The sequence below is a fragment of the Tenrec ecaudatus genome, chromosome 14 (genome assembly GCF_050624435.1).
Source record: "Tenrec ecaudatus isolate mTenEca1 chromosome 14, mTenEca1.hap1, whole genome shotgun sequence".
Classification (NCBI taxonomy): Eukaryota; Metazoa; Chordata; class Mammalia; order Afrosoricida; family Tenrecidae; genus Tenrec; species Tenrec ecaudatus.
In genome coordinates, this window is record NC_134543.1 from 44,674,721 (window position 1) to 44,699,612 (window position 24,892).

The 24,892-nt window shown below is 36.7% G+C and overlaps 1 protein-coding gene across 1 annotated transcript in view; it reads left to right on the plus strand.

The window, feature by feature from the left end:
* The window catches only part of C14H14orf39 (chromosome 14 C14orf39 homolog), a 59,883-nt gene that overhangs the window by 29,428 nt on the left and 5,563 nt on the right, over window positions 1–24,892 (plus strand). The window contains exons 11-17 of the mRNA XM_075530532.1: window positions 819–904; window positions 998–1,044; window positions 3,632–3,693; window positions 11,428–11,603; window positions 13,010–13,015; window positions 13,283–13,421; window positions 14,631–14,685. Coding sequence (XP_075386647.1) covers window positions 819–904; window positions 998–1,044; window positions 3,632–3,693; window positions 11,428–11,603; window positions 13,010–13,015; window positions 13,283–13,421; window positions 14,631–14,685 — 571 coding nt within the window. The remainder of the gene's footprint in view (window positions 1–818; window positions 905–997; window positions 1,045–3,631; window positions 3,694–11,427; window positions 11,604–13,009; window positions 13,016–13,282; window positions 13,422–14,630; window positions 14,686–24,892) is intronic.

Below are 24,892 nucleotides of genomic sequence, written 5' to 3' on the forward strand. Positions count from 1 at the left end.
AGGGCTGGTTCACAGTACTTATTAAAAATATAAAACTGTACATAACTGGCAATTTCATTTCTTGGCATCTACTCTAAACAAACATCTGAATATGTGCACTGACAAACATGTGAATATGTACACATAAGATTGTTTGAAATATACTCAAAACAGTAAAAACACTAGTTCTTTTTTTAAATACTGATTCTTAAGAGAGGTTGATAACGTATTCTTAAGACCTATAAAATTCAGACCAATTACAACAAAAATAAGGGATAAATTTCCCATTAAAATAAAAATGCCTTCATTTTGGAATAAATAAAAATTGGAGACTCTTCAGAATAATAAGAGAGAATGAAAGGTGAATCAGACAATGCAAACATTAATAAAGCAGAGGTTTATCTATTAAATAGAATTTAGTTAAAGATAAAATATTAGCAATTTCATAAATACATACTCATCTTTTAACTCATTATTTTGGTTTACTATGCTCAATTTAAAAGATTACAGAAGTTAGACTTAGAAACCAGTTTGAGGTAATGATAAGGGTCACTCGATGAATCAAGAATATGAGACCGCTTACCTCAACAGAAATATTACCATCCAGGATTATTTATACTTACCAAAGAATGTCAAGTTTCTTGAGCGTTTTAAACCTTAATTTTCAATGTTTGACTTAGAATTTCATATGCGTTGGTTTCAGTTAATGTTTGTACTTGATACTGATGATGAGGATGGGAATGACACTTGCAGTTAAATGATGAGACTTTGAGTAGCTCTGGCAAGAAAAGAAATTAAATTGTTTGTATAGCTAATTCTAATGTTTTTCCTTTGTCTAGATATTTAATGACTCAGTTGTGAATAATCAGTCAGAATATTCACACGTTCCATCTAAGAAATGTTTACAGAATTTAATGAGATTCAGGTAACTTAAAAATAAGAAAATGTTTGCATTTTAAAATGATTTATGAATAGCAACTCAACAAATAATATAAGATTTATATTTATTGTGTTTTAGATTGTTAACACCACAGAAACAACAGTGGTTTGAAAAAGAAGATACAGGTATTTGCTGTTCATGTTTTCCTTAAGTGTGTGTGCATTAAAAAGAAATGGGGAAATAGATGATGATGCATACAAGAATGAAACTGATTGTTGTGATGATTGTACAACTCTTCTTGATATGATCAAACTGTTGATTTGTATGATGTGTGAATTATATGCCAATAAAATTGTTGGAAAAATAGAACAAGATAATAAGAAGTTTAACGAGCTATTGAATGTAAAACCGACCATTTGCCCTGTAAAATTTCACCTAATTCACAATGAAGTTTTTTTCCCACTTTATTATTATTATTTTCTTTTCATCAGAAGTGTTTTTTTTTAAAGTATGGGTAACATTATATCAGGTTTCTATACTACTTAAATAAATTATTTAGAGTATTTGTATTTCTGGTTAACTGACCATGCATGCCTAGTTTTTACATACATTTTCTCTAAATGTAAGAAAAACTATTTGTGAAAAATTTGGAAGACAGAAAAATAAATGAAACAAAAATACAACTACCTGGATGTAACTACTCTTAACTACTAATACATATTCTAAGTCTTTTTTCTGTGCATGTGTATTTTGTTCTTTTCCTGACTATATGTATTTTTTCTTAAATCATTTTATTGGGGTCTCATACAAATCTTATCACAATTCATACGTACATCCATTGTGTCAAGCACATATGTACATTTGTTGCCATCATTCTCAAAACATTTTCCTTCTATTTGAGCCTTTAATATCGGCTCCTCATTTTCCCCCCTCCTTCCCAACTCCCTCCTCCCTCATGAACCCTACATAATTCATAAATCATTATTTTATATGTATTTTTTGGTATCCTGATTTTTCCCACTTGATATACTATTTAGGGCCTTTCCCTAAGTTATTAAAATATTTTCTTTATAGTGACTATATTGTGTTCCATTGTGTGGCTATGCAATAGTATACTTAGCTATTCTCTCACATTGGATATTTTATTCTGGGGTTTTTTCTTTTGCTATGATAAATGATGCTATTGTACTCTTTTAACTGAAACTATTTTCTTTGAATCAATTAGATGAAGGGTCACAGAATATACAGAAATCCCCTGCTTCTCAAAAATTTGCCTCACACTACTTCACTTTAATGAAAGGTCTATATTAACACCTGTCTTAGTAAATAGAAAGAAATCCATAGAGGATTTTCCATTTAAAGAAAAAGGGGTAAAATTGAAGCTAACATTCAGTGTTGGTTTTGTAGTGAACGCTTGAAGAGGAAGTGAACATCTCTGAACAGTGAGAATGATGTTCCCTTCCCTGGGAACTATATATCATACAGGCATAATTTCTACTTTATATAGACTGTATTTATCATATCATTCCTGCTTTTACTATACATTAATGTTATTTTAGGATTCATGTATTCTTTTGGGTTTAAGAATGCTCGCTGCTCATTTTTCCATATAAACTAGTAGTACTTGCTTCTTTGCTTTATGCCATTTTAGCATACAGAACGTTTCATAAGATTGTTCTACTTTCAGAAAGTGGGGGAAACCTGTATATGTTTGTTATTGTAGAAAAAAATGGAAGACACACATACCCAATATCTCATAATTCTCGTAGTGATACATATACCTAGAAAAATATATGTACATATATAAAGTGATAAATGTAAAACAAGTTAATAATAATGTTGTTAGCTTGTGATAGCCTCGAACCAGCAACATCCCAAATGCCTACTTGTGACAGAATATCTTGTGTTCATTTAGTGAAATAGTTTATGTAAGTAAGACAAATGAACTAAGACTGTACAGCAATATGGATGACTCTCCTAAATATAGGCTAATAAAACAAAATTGCATGATAGTACATAAAATACATAAAAGCCCACTGCCACTGAGTCAAGTACACCTCCTAGTGACCCTATATAGGATTTCCAAGACTGTAAATCTTTACAGGAGCAGATAGCTTCATGTTTCTCTTGTGGTGTGCCTGGTAGATTGGAACTGCTGATGTGGTTAGCCATATTATTTCATCATACAGTATTTAAGAGTATTTACAAATTATTATTTAGGAATGCTTATGTATGACAACACTAGTGAAGATAGTTGTTACCTCTGAGTAGGAGGATATGGGGCCTCATGGGTTCTCCTAATGTTCAATTTCTTTACCTGTGTGGTGGTTTCATAGATGTTTTCTTTTTTTTTTCAGTCCTTTGTTTCCCAAAGTTTTTTAAAAAAATCATTTTATTAAGGGCTCATACAATTCTTATCACAATCCATACATCCATCCATTGTGTCAAGAACAAACATGTACTTGTTGCCATCATCATTCTCAAAGCATTTGCCTTCTACTTGAGCCCTTAATATCTGCAGCTCATTTTCTCTCTCCCTCCCCACTTCCCCCTACTTCATGAACCCTTCATCATTCATATATTATTATTATTTTGTCATATATTACACTGACTGAGATGTTATCTTTTCATATATCTCAAACTCCTATCTATTTATATTGACCTGAAGCATATTAAATGTTTTGTAGGTTAAAAATAGTAAAATGTTGTAATTTCATATGTTGCAATAAATGTTTTATTTTAAATAGAAATTTTTTTTCTCATAATAAACAGATGCTGAATGTGGAGATAAATGGACATCAAGACAATTAAGAGAATCAAAATGTACTTCACATGTAAGTCAAATGCTTGGGTTCTAATTTCTAAGAAAAACATCAATTTAGTAAATTCTTTTTTCATTAAAATTTTAGATTTAATACAGTAAAGACTGTACTAGAACTAGAAATTATTAGCTTGTTAGGTTGTTAGAGTGATGAGAGATTCTATTTCTTAAAACAATTAAGATAACAAAGCCACAGATGTTTACATGAAAACATGCAAAAAGAATGATCATTAAGTGATAATATACATTGAGACTACAACTAAATTATACTGCATAAAAGTTTTACTTAATGAAATGAATGATTTTGTGTGGCAATTCAAGATCAGTGATTGCAACAAACATTGAAATTATTTTATAATAGCATAAAGCTTTCATTATGATAGACAATATATGAGAGTAAAAAATATAATCTATCTAGGGTTCCAGTTCTTACATGTATGGGCTTATTCCAAACAAAATGTGTTTAAACATGTCTCTCTGCTCTCTGGATGACTGTAGACAAGTTCTCTCTCAGTACTACACTTGATTAGTCTCATTAAGGTGCCTTAAAAACCAAAACAAAACAAAGAACAGTGTCTTGTAAGCATAGATGCTGGGCAGTTAAACTCAAGGCAGAAGGATCAGCTCAGGAGGTCATGGCAACTCTTTGGGGGAGATTACAGTGCGTTATCTTGATAAATTTTCTCTAAGGACACAGGGCAACAACAGGGGCTTATTATGAAGATTTTAAAAGCAAATTGGAAACAGTGTTAATGAAAAAGCAGCCAAGAAAATTGCACCTTTTTTGGTTCTTTCTATCATGGCACCAACCTGGTTTTCTTTGAGACTCTCAAGAGCTGTCTTAGAATAATTCCAAAGGGAAACTTCTACACTACAGCGCTGACTTTGCCCAGATTTCTTATTTGCAGGGTCCCCAAAAAGATGGTTTCCATTGAATTCTTTCTGAACATTACCAAGGATGTAGATAATCTTGGTCTCAGGCAGAGTACCTTAGAAATAGATTGTCTCCACTCCTCTCCAGCCAACCCAACGAAGGGAAGTCTATTTCTTAGGGGTTTGCCTGGGTATGTCCTTGATGGGGTTCACCATACTGTGCAGAGTACAGACAGTTGAAAAGTCATGAATCATGGCTTATCAATCTCTCCCTGACTGCCTTAGTGGGAAGGCCCGGGACCAATCTTGTAAGCTCTTCTATCTAATAATTTGTTATTCCAAGTCATGGTCCTGTTTCTGCTTCTGTAGGCCCACCTGCAACTGTGGTGTATTGATCTGCTACCAATCATGAATTTGTGACAGTTCCCTTTGTTCCATGCCTTATTTATCTAGCTTCTCAGTTGCAAATCCTCCAATTCCATTTTAACCTTGTACTAATGACCTCTCTCATTCGAATGATGATCTGTGTTGTCTTTATCCCATTAGGACTTAATAAATGTTCTCCTTAAATCATATATCAGAGTTGGAGGGGTTTTTTTGTACACTAAAAGATTAGGAAGAAAGATAGACTTATCAACTTCTGAAGAATTAGCCACTAAAAACCTTATGAATAGCGGCAGTATGTGTCTGACAGAGCTGGAAGAGAAGCCACTGAAGTTTAAAGCTATTCAAAATACAACTGGGGAAAAGACACATCCTTAAAGTAGAGTTGATTTTAATGATATGGACAAACTATTTCCAGGACCTTTATTTTTATATAGGACCTTCTCAAAATGAGAAGAAATAACAACAAACATGTTAATCAGAACATGGAATTATGAAATATGAGCCTAGGAAAATGAAAGCTGTTGGAAGCAAAATGGAAAACACAAAGATATCTTAGACATTAATGAGCTGAAATTGACTAGTATTAGCCATTTTGAATAGACCATATAGCTTTCTATGTTGGAAATGACAAATACAAAAGTAATGATTTTGCATTCATCATAGAAAAGAATTATTTCAATACTTATCTTGAAATATGATACTATCTGTGATAGGATAATACCTATGAAGGGGTACCCCCCAAAATGGGAAAAAAGTTCTGCCTAGCAAAGCTTTTGTAGTACACATTTTTCTTGCTAGTTGAGTATCAAGCAACTCACTCTGAGTTAGTGCACCCATTGGTGCCACTTGGGAAGTTTCTCCCTGGGCACATTGAATTTTTTCATAAAAATGGTTTCACTTGTCTGGGGAACTTAAAGGTTTGAAGGTAAACAAGCAGCCATCTAGCTCAGAAGCCACAAAGCCCACGTGGAAGAAGCACACCAGCCTGTGTGATCACAAGGTGTCGAAGGGATGAGGTATCAGGCATCAAAGAACAAAAAATCATGTCATTGTGAATGAGGGGGAGTGAATGAGGCGGGGGTAAGGAGTGGGGACCCAAAGCCCAGCTGTAGGACATCCCCTTACGGAAGGGTTGCAGGGAGGAGACGAGCCAGTCAGGGTGTAGTGTAGCAACAATGAAACATACAACTTTCCTCTAGTTCCTAAATGCTTCCTCCCTACCCACTATCATGATCTCAGTTCTACCTTACAAAACTGGCTAGACCAAAGGATGTACACTGGAACAGATAGGAACTGGAAACACAGGGAATCCAGGATAGATGATCCCTTCAGGACCAGTCGTGAGAGTGGTGATACTGGGAGGGTGGAGGGAGGGTTGGGTAGAAAGGGGGAACCAATTACAAGGATCTTCATGTGACCTCCTCCCTGGGGAATGGATGACAGAAAAGTGGGTGAAGGGAGACGTCGGACAGTGTAAGATATGACAAAATAATTTCTAAATTATCAAGGGTTCATGAGGGAGGGGGAGGGGAAAAGGAGGGGGAAAATGAGCTAATGCCAGGGGTTTACGTAGAGAGCAAATGTTTTGAGGTTAATGAATGTACACATGTGCTTTATACAATTAAGGTATATATGGATTGTGATAAGAGTTGTATGAGCCCCCAAGAAAATGATAAAAAAATAATGGTTTCGCTTGAACATTGTTTTTTGTGATGGCTGTTTTAAGAAAAAAGCATGCGCTGTGTGAGATTTTGTGTTTTTTGCTCTGGAAAAATGCCATAGAAACTGTTGTGATGTTCAATACAGCTTACAAGGACAGCACTATGGGAAAAACTCAACTGTACAAGTGGTTTTCATGTTTCAAAAAAGGTGAAATGTTGATTGATGACAAACATCGTCTGGACTTCCGTCAACTTCCCAAACTGATGAAAATGTCAACTAATAGTACATTTGGAGTTTATTACAATAGGTCAGAATGTTAATCAAGCTTTCTATTTAGAGGTTCTGAAAAGATACCATAACAGTATGCAAAAAAATGCCTGATATGTGGCAAATGGGGGATTGCTTTTGCTACCATGACAATGCACCTGGTCCCGCAGCTATCTCAGTGTGTCATTTTGGGGTAAAAACAGCCTTCTTCTCTTGCCCCAATCACCTTACACACCTGACCTCGCTCAGTGCAACTTCTTTTTGTTTCCCTGAATGCAAAGAATCATGAAAGGACAGCAATTTGACAAACTATAAGAAGTGAAGAAAAAAATAAGGGAGGTTCTGTAAGCCATTCAAACAGATGTATTTGAAAAATGTTCACAAGAATTGAATTGCAGATTTGACAAATGTATTGCCATATATATGCATGCATAAGCTGAGTTCTTCAGCACATTTTTAATACAATTTTTGTAGTAAAATTAGGTGCCTTGGCTAATATTGGATCGGCTTATACTTGAGTATATGTGGTAAGTATAATGGAGAGTACTTTGAAGACGATAAGGTTGATTTGTAAAAAAATTTAAATACATAGTCTTGGTGGGGGATTCCATTTTTGTGGGGATTCCCCCTCGTATATACCTACAAGAAGTCAGGTTAATACAATATTAATTCAGATTTACATACCAGGCATTAAAGTTAATGATGACGAAATTAAGAATCCTCCCAACTTCTCTGCATAAAATTGACCAAACATGTAATCAAGATGCATCGATAATTATTGACAATTAGAATGTAAAACTTGGAAACAGAAAGGGCTAGTAGCTGAAAAACTGTTAGAGATAGAAGTGAAGCTAGAGATCACATGATGGAATTTTGCAAGATCAGTGACTTCTTCATTGGAGCTATCTATTTTCAACACTGTAAACAGTTTCTATGTGTGGTCTTCAGATGGAACACACAAGAATCACATTGGCTACATCTGTAGGAAGAGACAATGGAGAAGCTCAATATCATCATCCTGAACAAGGCCTGGGGGCAACTTTGGAACAGATGATCAATTGTTCAAATGTAAGTTCAGATAGACGTTGAAGGAAATTAAAAGTCCATGAAAGCAAAAGTAAGACCTTGAGTAAATCCCACCAGAAGTAAAGACCATCTTGAAGACCATATTTGACCCATTGAACCAAGACCAGATGAATTGTGATATGACATCAAGAATACCATCCATGGAGAAAACAAAAAGTAACTAACTAGGAAAGAAAAGACTAAAGCAGATGTCAGAGAGACTCTGAAACTTGCTCTTAACATAGCATAGTTATAGTGAATGGAAGAAATGATCAAATAAAAAAAGTGACCATAAAATTTTATAGGGCAACTCTGGGAGACAAAATAAAGTTTTCTAATAAACAAAACCTGAAATCGACCAAAAAGGAAGAACATGCTTATCATATCTCACGTTGAAAGAACTAAAGATAAAATTCAAGCCTTGAGCTGCAATATTCAAGCACACAATGGGCAAAACATTTAATGATGTAGGAAGCATCAAGAGATGGAAGGAATACACAGAGACACTGTACCAAAAGGAGTTGGTTAGCGTTCAACCATTTCAAGAGATAGCATATGATCAAGAACTGATGGTACTGAGAGAAGAAGTTTAAGCTGCATTAATGAAAAACAAGGCCCCAGGAATTGAAAGAATACCAAGTGAAGTGTTTCAACAAACTGATACAGTACTGGAAGGACCCACTCATTTTTTGTCAGGAAATTTGGAAGACAGTTGCCTGGCCAACCAATGTAAGAGACTCATTTTTGAGTTATTCCAAGTTGACCTAACAGAAGGAACAGTATCATTAATATCCCATGCAACTAAAATTTTGCAGAAGACAATTTAAAAATAGTTGTACTACTACACTGACAAGAGCTGTCAGAAATTTAAACCAGAATCAGAAGAGAAAGGATAGATATTGCTGATACATGGATCTTGGCTGAAAGTAGATAGTACCAGAAAGATATTTACTGACTCTGCAAAGACATTTGACTTGGTGGGTCATAACAAACTATGGGTAATTAAAAAATTTTTTTTAATCATTTGGGAACTATTTTAATTGGGAATTCTTTAATTGTGTTCTTCCTGTGCATGGACCAAGAGGAAGTTGTATGAACCAGGTTCTTCATAATTTAAAAAGGAAAAGATAATATGTCAGAGGTGTTTCCTTTTACTACACATTTGTCTGCATGCTGAACAAATAATCAGAGAAACTAGACTATAAAGAAAAATAAAGCATCAGGATTGGAGAAAGGCTCATTAACAACCTGTTATATGCAGATGACAACTTTGCTTACTGAAACCGATGGGGACTTGAGGCACTTGCTAAAGTTCAAACTTTACGGGTCTCTATTATGAGGTTACAACTCCTAATGTGTGAAGAAAGCAAAAGTCCTCACAGCTGGAGCATTAGACAACATCATGATAAATGGAGAAAAGATTGACGTTGCTAAGGGTTTTGTCTTGTTTGGATCCACAATCAATGCTCTAGGAATCAGCAGTCAAAAGATAAAAGATTAATTGTATTGGGTAAATCTTCACAGGACATCTTTAAAATATTATAAAGCAAAGATGTTACTTTGAGAAAAAAATAAATTGTGCCTGTCCTAACCATGGTGCTTTTAATCACCTCATATGTATGTGAAAGCTAGACAATGAATAAGGAAATCCTCATGTTGGTGCATTTGAATTATAGTATTGCTGAAAGATATTGAAATAAAAAAAAAGTACCATGGGCTTCCAGAAGAATGAACAAACCTGTCTTAGAGGAAGTATATTGAGAATGCTCTTTTTAAGAGAGGGTGGGGAGACTACCTCAAGTGTTTTAGCACGTGTTTCAGTGAGAGTTCAGTAACTGGAAAAAGATATGGTTGCTAAAGTAAAGGCCAGTGGAAAAGAGGAAAAGCTTTAAGGAGGTGGATTGACACAGAGAAAACAACAATGAGCTCAAACGACAATTGTGAGCATGAGGCCGAGCTCGACATTGTTTTGTTGTTCGTTGGGTGGTTATGAGTTAGAGTTCACTTGATAGCACCTAAAAATTGCAGTAGTTAAGAGAAACAACTTACTGGTATTCTGCTGTAAAGAAATACAGGTAAAATCCCATTTGATAGGAGGATCCAAATTATTTTTATAATGGAATTTGACATAATAAACATACTTGAGAGATCATATTCCTAGCCTAGAAAATGATGATGGAAACTTAGTATTCAGTTTTTCAAATTTTACAGCTGAAGTAGTATAATGTAGGGGACAAAGACTCCATATTCAAATATAATTTATAGAGGCACATTTATTAAGTCTTAAACAGGACAAAGACAATTTACCTAGAAAAGCAATACTATTAGCATAAGGCCATAAGGTTATCTAAGGAGTTACAGAGAACTGGCCACCTAAATAGGACTGGTTTATAGGAGAAACTGGCACAAAAGCATGATTGGCAACAGAATCAATACACAGTTGGAGGTGAGGCTACAGAAGCATGGGTCCGTGGTTGGGACACTTATATTAGGCTAGATAGAACACCTTATATGTTTGGTTCAGGACCCTGTAACCAGGAGGATCAGGACATGACTCATTACAATGTGACCCTAGTATCCCAATTTACATGAAGGATGCACCCAGGGCTTGGCTACCCCTTCCTGGACTGGCTAGGGAAATGTTAGTAATACACTTTCTAGTGCACTCTGCCTGAGGGCAAGGCTATTACTGCTTAATGATCAGAATTTAACTGAGGCTTAATTCATGTATTCACTACTATTGAGTCCACTCCATTTCATAGAGACCTAGTAGGACAGTAGAATTTCCCCTGTTGGTTTCTGCAACAATATATCGCTATGAGAGCAGAAAGCCTCATCTGTCTCCGGAAGAGCAGGTGGTGGTTTCAAACTTTGTGAACTGACCTTGCAATTAGCATCCCAAAACATAACCCACTACAGTCTCTGTTCAAGATAACCGTATCCTGCTACAAACTTAGAGCTCAGAATTTAAGCTCTAATAGTATGATAATTAACTATTAATGGCAAAAAGCTTGCAAAGACTAATAAAACAATGAGGTCAAAATTTTTTCAAAGTAAATGGCTCCTTTTCAAGGAGGTAGCATGTAAAGCCTTTCACCAAGAGAGCGTAATATAGAAAAGTTAAAAGAAAAAATTTCTAAACATTTTTCCTCATCATTTTGAGTATGTTCTGGTTATCATTTACTTTTTCAGGAGGGGTTGAGGGAGATAAAACTGGGGAGAGGAGGTAATTAGATATTTTTAAATAGTTGTGTTTCAAGTTTTGACATTAATATTTTGGTATCATTTTCACATATTTATATTTTACTTATGAATGTAATAAGTAGATAATAAATTTTTACTTATGTATCTTACAGTTTATATTTTTCATGTGAAATGACAGTATGATCATAGATGAATCTGGTATTTTCCATCTCTTATATTTTTAGATATGTGATTTTTTTTTAATATAGTAACATTCCTTTTTAGAGTTTTCTGTTGTCTGAATTTTCAGGCTATATATTCAGAGCACTTTGAGAAGCCAGAAGAAAGTAAAAATAATGAAACAGAAGAAATCTCTGAGAATTTTCAAAAACCTGGAAATCCTTTACCTTTAAGAACTCCGAAAACTGCAAAATCACTTGAATCTTTACAGAAATTTCAGGACCCTAAAACACCATCAGCTGAAATGTAGGATTTTAATTATTTATTACATAATTATAATTAAATTTCCTATTAAATTATAGCCTATTAAATAATTAAATTGCCTATTAAATAATTGATAGAAGTAGTAAAATTCTTTACTACCTGTAATGAAAAGTTTTCATTATGAAAAATTTCAAAAGTACAGAGAAAAGAGACTAGTATAATGAATTACTGTGTATCTGTCACCCATTTTGAACAATTACTGTCCTGTTTTCTTTTTTTTGTAAATTCTCTGAAAATTTTCCTATTAAAAAAAAGAAAAAAATTTCCTATAATATGTAGCTGAAGATGGAATAGATCCTGATTACTTACCTAGGATAATACAGAGTTTATGGATTTAATATTTTCCAAAAGAATTTTTAAATTCTGGAAGAATTAAAAATGTTAAATTATAAAACTATTACCACATATGGCTTAGTATGGACCTGTTACTGAATAATATTCTAGTTGTTATTTTCCATATATTCTAGTGTCTGAAGCAATAATTTCATTCTGGTAAGTATAATTTGGGGGCACAAATATTTCCATCATGATTAATTAATAAATTTGGAGGTCATAAATTTATAATATACAGCTGCATTTAACTGTTTAGTCCTATCCTTTACTTAGTTCTAAATTCTAATTCTTCTAAGCCATGTCATTAGGGACCTGTGTATGACTTTTAAATTGCTAATAAGAGTTTTATATATGAATGTAATTTTGTTAACTCAAGTACATGTTTGAAGTGGATCTCATCAGGTCTGATAATCTGAAAAAGAATGTGATCATATGTAAAATCTGCCTTTGCTAATGACAAAACTCTGGTCTATAGAAATTAAGTGATTCATTCAAGATAAAACATCTAGTTTGGCAGTATCTTTAGTTATCTGTTTAAACACTTAAGTATTACCAAACATGTGCAAGCCCATATCCTATGTATCTTATAAATACTGATCATTTAATATTTACAGCATCCTTAAGAGGTATCAGGTACATTTTTATTTTATAGATGAGGAAACAGAATCACAAGTGGTACTGCTAATTGATCATAGAGTTGATATTGAAGCTTGGACAGTGTGGCTCTAGAATCCATGTTTTTAACCACTGTTTTATACAATACTTCATCTATTTCTCCCAAATTATTATTTTTATTATTTAACTCCATAATACAACAATTTGTAATGCCTGACTTCACATCGAGATTAAAATTTTGTAATTGGTTTTCAAGAGCTTAGAGGCAGTATAGCATCAGGCTTAAGAGCTTGGACATTAAATCTAGATTGCTCTATTCAAATCCCACTTCTGACACTTAAGTGCCTTTGTGAAGATCATTTAACTTTTTTATGTTTTAATATCCTCTTCTGTCGAATGGAAGTGACAAAGTATTACCTACTTCGTGGGGTTGTTGTGAGAAATAAGTTAATGGCTTTGGAAGTACCTGGAATAGAGGATGACAGTACAGTAGCAGTAGGTGTTAAGTATTATTATTTCCAAATTGATTGTTCTATATTTTTCTCCACCTAAAACCATATTATTTTCTTAGATTTGTTATTTAACTACTTCCTACTGTTTCCTACCGTTCTAATTCTCACGTCTATGCTGTTGCTTCTAGTGCTCATCAGTCTATAATGTTTAATAATATGTTTTAAAAATAATTTTAATGATTTCTTATTTTTCTGTAACAGAAATAGAAATATAGTACCTGAAGCTCAAACACAAAAAGAATCCCCAGAAATTTCTTTTCTTTTGAGTTATACGTCTAGATCTCCTGGATTGAATTTATTTGATTCTTCTATATTTGATTCAGAAAACCCATCCGATCAGGTATATGAGAAACTAGTAGAACTTTTTATTTCTTTAAATATTTCTATAAATTATGCACTGTAAACCCAAGTAAATTTTTAGTTCCTTACTATGGAACAGATTCCATAAAAGAGGAAATAGAGTACATGCAAGTAAACTTTCACTGAAAATAATTAAACAGTAGCTCGGTGACAGGGAACTACCAGACATTCAAGCTCAGAAGAGAATGTGAAAGGAGGAATGTTATTACTGATGTCACATGGATTTTGGCTAAGAATACCAGAAAGGTGTTTATCTGGGTTTTTCACTTTATGGATCGTCACAAAGTATGGGTAACATTATGAAGAATGGGAATTCCCAAACACTTCCATCACCTGGACATTGACTAAGAGGCAGTTGTTATGAGAGAACAGGGGAGTGCCAGTTGGCTTAAAATCAGGAAAAGTGTACATCAGAATTATATCTTTGCCCCATATTTATTCAGTATGGTACCCATAATTTGTTAAACTTCAACAGTTCATTACAATTCATAGCAACCCTATAGGTCATAGTAGAACTACAGAATAAATTTACCAAGGCTTTAATGTTTAAGGAAGCAGGCTCAAAATCTTTCTCCCATGACTGCTGTGTTCAGCCTGCCAGCTTTTAGGTAGCAGGCAAGTATTTTACTATACCACATGTCCACATGGCAGAGCACTGTATTGTCATTAAAACCATGTTTGAATAGCAACATGGAAAAACACTCACAAATAAGATTAGGATTATATTTTTAAGTCTGCAGAAAAAGTATTCTTTTGTTAGCAGAACGTGATCCAACTTACATGAAGTTAGCATCCTTCTTATTGGCTTTATAAGTGAAAAAGCAGTATCATTAACCTAAAGTGCTGAAGCCTTCAGAATAAAGTATAATGTTGACTAGAATATTAGGTCATACTAGTATGCTAAAGTAGAAATCTTTATTATATATTACTTATTAATATTTAATCCATTCTCCATCCATTAATTTAGAAGTCTCATTGTATAAGTAAATTACAGGTTGATTTGAAGATATATTTTTTAAGCACAATAATATACTATATAAAATGTTTTCATTTTGCCCTAATTCTGTTAGAATAACTAGGTTTATAAGGCAAAACTTGTTTTATGTGTACTTTGCTATGTAAATTTAAGTATAAATGATATATGTATATTTTACTGATCTCACAATATTTAATTACAATTATTTTTCAGTTTAATGAAAATTATTCTGCAGCAAATTTAAATCCTCTCTCATCACAAGAAATTGGTAAGTGATTTAAATTTTCTTTTTTTTTCTTTCATTTTTATATTTGCATCCACCAGTTACTCCACAGGAGGAAGATTTGGCTTTCTACTCCCGTAAACAGTAACTCCCAGGGCAGTTCTACCCTGATCCATAGGGTCCCTAGGAGTCATAATCCACATGAGGGCAGCAAGTTCACATTTGGCTTTGCAGTTTTATGAATACTTTTGCTGTGAAACTTCAAGACATCAAGCTTTAAGTCCATCTGTCCTAATTGGAGCTGCCTGCCCACAGAAAGACTGACAGGATAAGCTAAGAACCAAAAGCTATCACAGAAAAAGCACTGAACCCAAGGACCAGAAGAGGCCAACATTTAAGCAGACTGCTTCCATTCCCAAGATTTTCCAACTACACCTGCCTACTACCCCCTACAGGGAGAAATAATGTTGAACAGGGAGCTCCATCCTGGATTTGCTAGGGGATTACAGGTGGAAAAGTAGTCTCACTCCAGAGTCAGGGAGCAAAGAGCTTGGGATGCAGGCCTGACCACGTTTTTCAGTCGCCCAAACTAACCAAATTTGTTGCCATCAAGTTGGTGCCAACTCACAGTCACCCTGTAGGACAGGGCAGAACCGTCCCAGTGAGACTATTATTGTTAATGGAAGTAGATCATCCCATCCTTTTCCTGAGGATGGTTTCAAACTTCTCGTGATTTAAATTTTCAACACAGAAAAACATGTTAACTTTTTCACTTAGTCTTTAGTTTGCCTCTAATTGATTTTTCTTTACATTTTTTTATGGTTTGAGAGAAAATATTTTCCGTTAGGTGTTGTTTAGCTTTTAGGATTATTGTTACTTTTCTGCTTCTCATGGATTACCTTTTATTTCTTTTTCTTACTACTGTATCAAAACTTGCTTTCTCCTGACTACTAGTAACTTTCTAATGGTCAAATATTATACTTTTTGCATTTATTTTTCAATTGTTTTGTGGCATTTGATACAGTTGACTACTCCTACCTTTCTAGAGTCTTGGATTTCTTGTCTTTGATGCTTACTTTTTATTAGTTCTTCCATCTTTTGATGCTGAGGATTGAGCAGTGGACACAAATAATTATAGTTCATATCTAGTTCTAGTAAGAGAGACTGAAAAGTAGACAACTGAATATATGTCAAGTAGTACATTAAAGAATAGTTGTAAGGACTTGAATTGGCAGACAAACTCACAAGTTACGGTCGACTTTTAATCTAATAATATAATAGTTTTATAGAGATGAAGCATAAGAGACAACTGTATTATTTCATTGAGAGGCCTATCAGCTCTCCAAATATAAGCTGTCTTTTGCTGCTTCACCCACATGGGTCACATACAACTATCATTGCTATGAACAAAAGGGGTAAGTCAAACTTGACACAGAATATCCGCAGCCTCAGTTTCCTACCAATCTTTATTACCTGATCATAAAGACCAAAGCATGCATGCTAATTCACAATTCATTCAATTCCAATGTAGTACTTTCCAGCAGATAAAAAGTGACACAACACTCTACACCAGTGCTTCTCAACCTTCCTAATTCCACAACCCTTTAATAACAGTTTGTCATGTTGTGGTGACCCCCCCCCCCAACCATAAAATTATTTTGATTGCTACTTCATAATTGAAATTTTGCTACTGTTATGAATCAGACGACCCTGTGAAAAGTTTGGTCTATCCCCCCAAAGAGGTCGCGACCCACAGGTTGAGAACCATTGTTCTACACTTAATTGAACTCATTTCTTTAAAGAAAAATTCTTTAACCTCTACTCAATCCTGGGTCAGCTCAGAATTGATGTTAAGACTTAGCTTACAGATGGTGCTAAGTGTTCTATGAAGTAAAGTAGAATAAGGGGAATGGTAAATATTTGGTTTGGGAAGGTGGTTGCTGTGTAAAGCAAGGAAATCAGAAATGTTACTGAAAAGGGAACATTGGAACAGAGACCTGAGAGATGTGCTGATACAAGCTATGGGAAAAGTGCTGTATCAGACAGTATTAAGGTGTTGAGAAGGGAGCATGCTCAACATGTTTACTGAAGTGCAGGCAAATGGGTATGTTTAGAGTGGAAGGAAATATTTTAAAGGACGGTTCCAGAAGACAAAAAACATTATTATGAAATATGCAAAGACCTGGAGTGAGAAAACAAAAAGGGAAGAACGCAGTTAGCATTTCTCAAGCTAAAAGAACTAAAGAAAAATTCAATTGTCCAGTTGTAATTGTGAAGGATTCTTTTTTTCAAATCGTTTAATAGGGGCTCATAAAACTCTTATCACAATCCATACATACATCTGTTGTCTAAAGCACATTTGTACATTCATTGCCCTCATCATTCTCAAAACATTTGCTTTCCACCTAAGCCCCTGGCATCAGCTCCTCATTTTTCTCCCTCCCTCCCCACTCCCCCTTCCTCATTAACACTTTATAATTTATACATTACTATTTTGTCATATCTTGTCCTGTCCGACATTGCCCCTCACCCTCTCTTCTGTTGTCCGTCCCCCAGGAAGAAGGTCACATGTACTTCCTTGTAATCGGTTCCCCCTTTCCAACCTACCCTCCCAGTATTGCCACTCACACCACTGGTCCTGAACGGATCATCTGACCTGGATTCCCTGTGTTTCCAGTTCCTATCTGTACCAGTGTACATCCTCTGGTCTAGTCAGATTTGTAAGATAGAATTGGGATAATGATAGTGGGAGAGGAGGAAGCATTTAGGAACGAGAAGAAAGTTGTATGTTTCATCATTGCTCCATCGTACCCTCACTGACTTGTCTCCTCCGTGAGACCCTTCTGTAAGGGGATGTCCAGTGGGCTACAAATGGGCTTGGGGTCTCCACTCTGTAATCCCCCCTCCTCATTCACTATGATATGATTTTTTGTTCTGATGAGTGGAGATCCAGTGTCCTTCTGCTACTTAATACTAAACCTATAAATATATGCACATAGATCTATTTCCCAGTCCTCAAATATAAATATATTTGCATTTGTACATGCCTTTATTTATACCTCTATAAATGCACGTTGCCTCCTAGTTCTCTCCTATATTTCTTTTGACTTTCCTCTTGTCCCACTATCATACTCAGTCTTCATTGGGGTTTTAGTAATTCCTCTTGGTTACATTACCCTTGATCACACCCTTCCAGGCCTCCTACACCCACCTCACCACCGATTTGGATCACTTGTTGTTCCCTTGTCCCTGGGTTTGTTAACACCACTACCTTTTCCCTCATCTCCCCCTCTCCCATGTCCCCCGGAACTGTCGGTCCCGGCCCCGTTGTTTTCTCTTCCAGATTGTTCATCCAGCGTATCTTATTTAGACAGACCTGCGGAGATAATAACATGCACAAAAACAAGACAGAACAAAACCAAGTAACAATATACAACAACAACCAACCAATGACAACAAAACAAAACACAACAAGAAAGAAAAGCTTGTAGTTAGTTCAAGGATTGTTTGTTGGCCTTTAGGAGTGTTTTCCAGTCAGTCTGTTGGGGCACCATGCCCTGGCCCCAAAGTCCACCTTCAATATTCCCTGGAGACCTTGCCACTCCATTCCCTTGCTGTTCTGTTGCACCCCTTAGTGTTTTGCCTCAGTGTGACAGGATCAGATCGAGTGCAATTCCTACACTGTGTCTCCAGTGTTGTCCCCTGTAGGGCTATGGGTCAGTGAGGGATGTCGTGTGTCATAGTGGGGCCGGCCATGTGGTCCTCTCTGTGGACTGGCTGCTCTAGTTGGAAACATCGTCCTCAAGGCCTGGTGGGCCAGGATGTGCTCCACTCTCCCCTCCTCTCTCTTCATCTGCTCCCATGTGCTCCGATCAGATATGTCCCTCGCCTGGAGCTGCATCTTCAGTGCTGTCCTTTGAAACAAATTCTTCTGCGGGGAGGGGCAGGTATCCACGTAGTAGTTGGGATTGGGGCTGGCCCCTCAGACCTCTCCACTGATTCCAGCACCTCAGACCTCTACACTGGTTCCCTACTCCACAAAGGCATGTTGCATTCACATCTTGGAGCACTGGGTTGAAGTTTAGTCCCTCATTCCCTGTGGAGATATAAACAATACACCCTCCCTTTGTGTGTGTTAGTGCCCTGTGCCCCCACTACCCATTTCTTTTTTTATTACTATTTTTTTCTTTTCCCCACCTTTTTTAGTTGTCTACCATGTGTATCCCTGTATTTGGTCTGGTCCCTGCTGTACTACCTGGTCTTCACCCCAGGAATGTTTGTAGCTTTTTCCCTATGCCCTTTTTGCATTTTTTTAAAAGGTTACCTCAGCGGACTCCTTTTGTGCTTGGCTTACTTCACTTAGCATGATTTCCTCCAGTTCTTCCCATGCAGCGATGTGCTTCAAACGTTCATCACTGCTTTTTACCAATGTGTAGTACTCCATTGTATGTACCACAGCGTTTTAATCCACTCGTCAGTTGATGGAAATTTGGGTTGTTTCCAACTCCTTGCAATGTGCTGCAATGAACATTGGAGCACAGATGTCTGGCCTTGGTTTGTTTCTTGCCTCTTCTGGGTATAAGACCAGTAGGGGGATTGCTGGGTCATATAGTAACTCAATATAGATATCGCCAGATCGATTTCCATAGTGGCTGTACACACTTACAGGTCCACCGGCAGTGGATGAGAGTTCCTTTCTCTCCAGCCCCTCCAACACTTGTTGCTTTCTGATTTTTTGAATTGGGCTATCTTAGAGGGTGTTAGGTGGTACCTCATTGTTGTTTTAATTTGCATTTCTCTTATGGCTAAAGATCGGGAACATTTTCTCATATATTTGTTGGCCATTCGGATTTCTGCCCCTGTGAAACTACTGTCAGGTCCTTTGTGAACTTCCTCAGTGGGCAATTAGTTTTTTTCTTTTTGGAAGCTAGCAGAATATTGTATATTTTAGTAATAAGGCCTTTGTCTATGTGTAATTGCTAAAGATGTTTTCCCAGTTCGTGGACTCTCTTATTACTCTCTTGGTGAATTCTTTTGATGTACACAAGTGTTTCATCTTCAGTATATCCCATTTGTCAATTTGTGTCTCCCCTGTGTTTGTGTCTTTTCCTATTTCTGATAGCCTATGTATTCCCTGTGCCAAAGTTCTCAAGTTGGTCCTAACTTCCTCATTGATGGCCCTAATAGTTTGGGGTTTAACTTCAAGGTCTGTGATCCACCTTGAGTTTATTCTTGTGCATGGAGGGAGATAAGGGTCTTGCTTCATTTTTCTGCAGGTAAATATCCATTTTTTTTCCAGCATCACTTGTTAAAGAGGCTATCTGCTTCCCATTTGATATTTTTTGGGGGCCCTTATCAAAGATCAATTGTCTGTATGCTGATGATTTTATTTCTGGAATTTCGGTTCTTTTCTATTGGTCTCAGTATCTGTCATTGTACCAATACCATGCAGTTTTGACAACTGTGGCTGTATAGTATGTGCTAGAGTCAGGTAAAGCAAGCCCTCCCACTGTGTCCTTCTTCTTGAGGAGTTCTCTGCTAATTCTGGGCTTATTCCCTCTCCATATGAAGTTGGAATTCAGTTTTTCCATTTCTTTGAAGAAAGATGAGGGTAATTGTATCTGGATTGCATTAAACTTATATAGTGCCTTAGGCAGAACTGACATCTTGACTATATTGAGTCTTCCAATCCACGAGCATGGGATATTTTTCCATTTGTTGAGGTCGCTCTTGGTTTCTTGTAATAGTGTTCTGTAGTTTTCCCCATATAGATCTTTTGTTCTTTTAGTCAGGTATATCCCTAGATATTTCAATTTGTGTTTGGCTATTGTGAAGGGTGCCACTTTTTTGATCTCCTCTTCTGTGGTCTTACCCGATGTGTATAACAGTCCGATGGACTTCTGTTTGTTGATCTTGTATCCTGCCACTCGGCCAAACTCCTCTATTGCTTCCATTAATCCCCTTAGGGAGCTTTTGGGATTTCCCATATATAAAATCATGTCATCTGCAAATAATGGTAGTTTCACCTCTTCCTTCCCCAGACGAATACCTTTGATGTGCTTTCTTTGCCTTATGCTGTTAGCTAAAACCTCCAGCACAATATTAAATAAGAGTGGGGATAAGGGGTATACTTGTCTGGTCCCATTTTTTCAGTGGGATTGTGTTAGCCTTTTCTCCATTGACTACCATGTTGGCTATTGGTTTTTCATATATAGCTTGTATTGTCTTGAGGAATTTTCCTTCCATTCCTACCTTCTCAAGTGTCTTAAACAGAAATTGGTGTTGGATGTTGTTGAATGTTCTTTCTGCATCTATCGATATTATTATGTGGTTTTTATAGTTTTTCATGTCACTGTGATGAATAATAATAATGGTCATTTGTGTGTTGAACCATCCCTGCATCCCTGGTATGAATCCTACTTGGTCATGGTGAATTATTTGTTTTACATACTTTTGTATTCTTTTGGCTAGTATTTTGTTAAGGATTTTTGCATTGAGATTGGTCCGTAGTTCTCAATTCTTGTGGGATCTTTGCCTGGTTTTGGTATCAGAGTTATACTAGCTTCACAGAAGGAATTCAGGAGTTTGCCGTCTTTTTCTATGTTCTGGAAGAGTTCGTGTAAGATTGGTATTAGTTCTTCCCTATATGCTTGGTAGAATTCTCCAGTGAAGCCATCTGGTCCAGCGTATTTTTTTCTGTAATCCCTTGATAACCTTGTCTATTTCTTCTATTGCTATGGGTTTGTTGAGATTATTGACATCCATCAGGTATAGTCTAGGGAGAGGGATTGGTTTACCAAAAATTTTTCCATGTCTTTCAAGTTGCTGAATTCATTGGAGTACAGTCCTTCATAGTACTGTGTAATTAACCTTTTGATTTCATTAGGGTCTGCTGTAATGTCCCCTCTTTCATCCTTTATTCTTGCTATTGAAATTTGTTCCCTTCCTTTCTTTGGTTAGGTTTGCCAGCGCCCTGTCGAGTCTGTTTATCCTTTTAAAGAACCAACTTTTAGCGATATTAATTTTTTCTATAGTTTTCTTATTTTCCCTCTCCTGAATCTCAGCCCTGATTTTTTATTATTTCCTTTCTTTTGCTATTAGTAGGATTGTCCTGCTGACTCTGCTCTAGTTGTTATAATTTTTATGCCAGCACATCACTCATGAGTCTCTCTTCCTTTCTCAAATGTGCATGAATTGCTATGAAACTTCCTCTGATAACTGACTTTGCTTTGTCCCATAAGTTGTGGTACATCATGTGCTCATTCTCACTGGTTTCTAGAAATTTCCTAATTTTATTTCTGATCTGTGCCAGTACGCTCTCCTTTTGCAGTAGAGAGTTATTCATCCTCTAATTGTTTGCTCTTGTTTTCTTTGTCTTCCTTTTGTTGATTTCCAGCCTTACGGCACAGTGGTCAGAGATAGAAGTCTGCATGGTATCAATGTGCTTAAATTTATGTAGATTCGCCTTATGCCCCAGTATGTGGTCTATCTTAGAATATGTGCCATGCGGGCTTGAAAAGAATGTTATTTTTTTGTATTTGGGTGAAAAGCTCTGATAATATCTATCAGGTCAAATTATCTCATTGTAGTGTTTATATCTCTAGCCTCCTTGTTGAGTTTCTTTTCCTGTGATCTTTCTTTCTGAGAGAGCAGTGTATTGAAGTCACCCATTATAATTGTTGAGGCTGTGGTTTCTTTTTTCATCTTTTGCAGTGTTTGACATATTCAGCAGGTCTCTCATTCAGGGAATATATATTTACAGTGCTTAGTGCTTCTTTGTTTAGCATCCCCTTGAGCATTATATAGTGTCCCTCCTTATCTCTTCTTATGGTTTGAACTTTGAGGTCAATTTTATCCAAGATTAGGATTGCAACCCCTGCTTTTTTTGAATTGCAGTTTGCTTGGAATGCCTTTCTCCAGCCTTTGATTCTTAGCCTATTTTTGTCTGTAGCCTTGAGATGTGTCTCCTGTAGGCAGCAGATTGATGGGTTGTGTTTTCTAAGCCAGTCTGCTAGTCTCAGTCTAATGCCTGAGGTCAGGCCATTGATATTCAGGGTTATATCTCAATCTGCAGACTCTGTGATGTCATCTGATGCCTTTTGTGTTGGGTGTTTTCCTACTTTCCTTTCTCATTAGTAAGGTGTGCATGCGCGTGTGTGTATATCATTCTTGACTTCTTTGCATATTTAAGCCAGTACTATCTTGGTGCCTCATTTCTCTTACTTGCCCTTTGGATGAGCTTGTTCTATGTGGTGGTCTCTTATTTATGTTTGGTGAGTGTTGTTCTTCTGTCCATACAGGGTTGGCAAGGATCTTTTGTAGGGCTGGGTTTCTTCTAACGTATTCTTTAAGCTTTTCCTTGTCTGGGAAGACCCTTACTTCTCCATCTATCTTGATCGATAATTTGGCTGAGTAGAGTATTCTTGGATTTGTGTTGTTTTCCTTCAATTTTTAGAATATATTACTCCACTCTCTCCTCTTCCTCATAGTTTCTGCTGATAGGTCTGAGCATATTCTTATTTGGGAACCTTTATATGATATTGTTTGTTTTTCACTAGCTGCTCTCATGATTTTCTCCTTTTCCTCAAAGTTGTATAGTTTAACTATTATGTGACTTGGTAACTTCTTCTTGGGATTCAGTCTAGCTGGTGTTCTTTCAACCTCCTGAATGGTTGCCTGATTTTCATTCATTAAGCTGGGGAAGTTTTCCTTCAGTAATTCTCTCACTATTGTTACAGATGACTTCTTTGTTGTATCTTCCTCCGGCAATCCAATAATTCTAATGTTGTTCTGCTTCATAGCATGAGACATAGCTCTTAAGTTTTCTTCAGCTTCTCTGATGATCTTATTAGATTTTTGTTAGTGTTTGTTAAAGTCTCCTTGGCTGTCCTCCAAGTCACTGATGCAGTTCTCTGCTTTCTCCAGTCGATTCTCGAGGTCTGTGTTCCTGCTACTGATTTTTGTTATCTCCTCCCTAAGCTCCTGTATTTCCCTTTGGTGTATGGCCTTTATCTTCTCTATCATTTCATCCTTTTTCTGTATTGTTTCCCTCATATGCTGTATGACTCCAAGCAGCATTCTGAGAATTTCTTTATGTGACAGCTCAATGTCTGCTTCTTCTGTGTATGTTGTTATGTTCAGTACATCTTTTGCCATTGCCTTTTGTTTCTCCTGTTTTGTCGTTGAGGTCGTTGGGGGCTGATGGCTGTTTGCGTTGCGTTGTTTTAGAGGGACCAGGTGCCATTTTCCAGGGAGTTGAAGAGCACTGGCTCTCTCTGGGAGACTTGTAGGAATGCTTCTTTGAACTGCCTACAGCTAATTTCACGATGGAATTAACTTACCACTTTATCCTCCTGTGGTTTCGCTCTCAGAGGAGTGCCCCAGAAGGCTGGTAGGTTGCCTGCTTTGGTGTTGCGGTGGTTGGGCAGAGGTTCCTGCAGCAACTTGGAACATTTAGAGTGTTTGCCAAGCTGCCTTAGGCCCTCAGGCACACAGGAACAAATTCCCTGGTAAGAAGTTGGGTGGAGTATCCCTGGTAGAGGTTGACAGGGCTTTCCTCAGCCTTGGACTAGCTGCACAGGGTGGAGGTCACCTAGCTGGGTGTGGTGCAGGCATAATTGCCCTAGGCTAAGGTGAGTGGTCTGGAGGTCAGCAGTGGAGTGAGAGAACAGGAAAGAGACTAAGAGGAGAAAACAAATTAAAAAGTAAATCCCCTGAGACTGTGCGGGGATATAGAGAAGAGAGGGAAACAAAAGAAGAATGTAGCTGAACCCCAGTTCCTGCCCATCGGGCTGCAAGGGTTTAGTCCCTGCCCCAAGACAGCGGCAAGCTGTGGCTATGTTGAGATTAAGTCCTTTCATGGGCTCCAAATTGTCCTGGCTCCAGCAGAAACAGTGGCAGGGCTAAGGTCAAGCCCTAGCTGACCTCCACTTTGGTAAGCCATAAGCCCCCAGTCCCTCAAAACCTTGTGGCTCTGTGCCTATTTATCTTTATGATGTTCCTCCTGCATTCCAGAAGTGTTGAACTTCCCTCTAAGCAACTCTCTTGGGCTTAATTCTGCGGAGTCCCTCTGGTATGTGTTACTCTATTGCCATCTTCCCGAAAGTCTCAATTGTCAAGGATTCTATGAACACAATGTTGAATGGCTCAAGAAGCATCAAGAGAAGATGGAAGGATCACATAAAGTCACTATATAAAACATAAAAATCAACATGCAAACATTTCAGGAGACAGAATATGATAAAGAATCAAT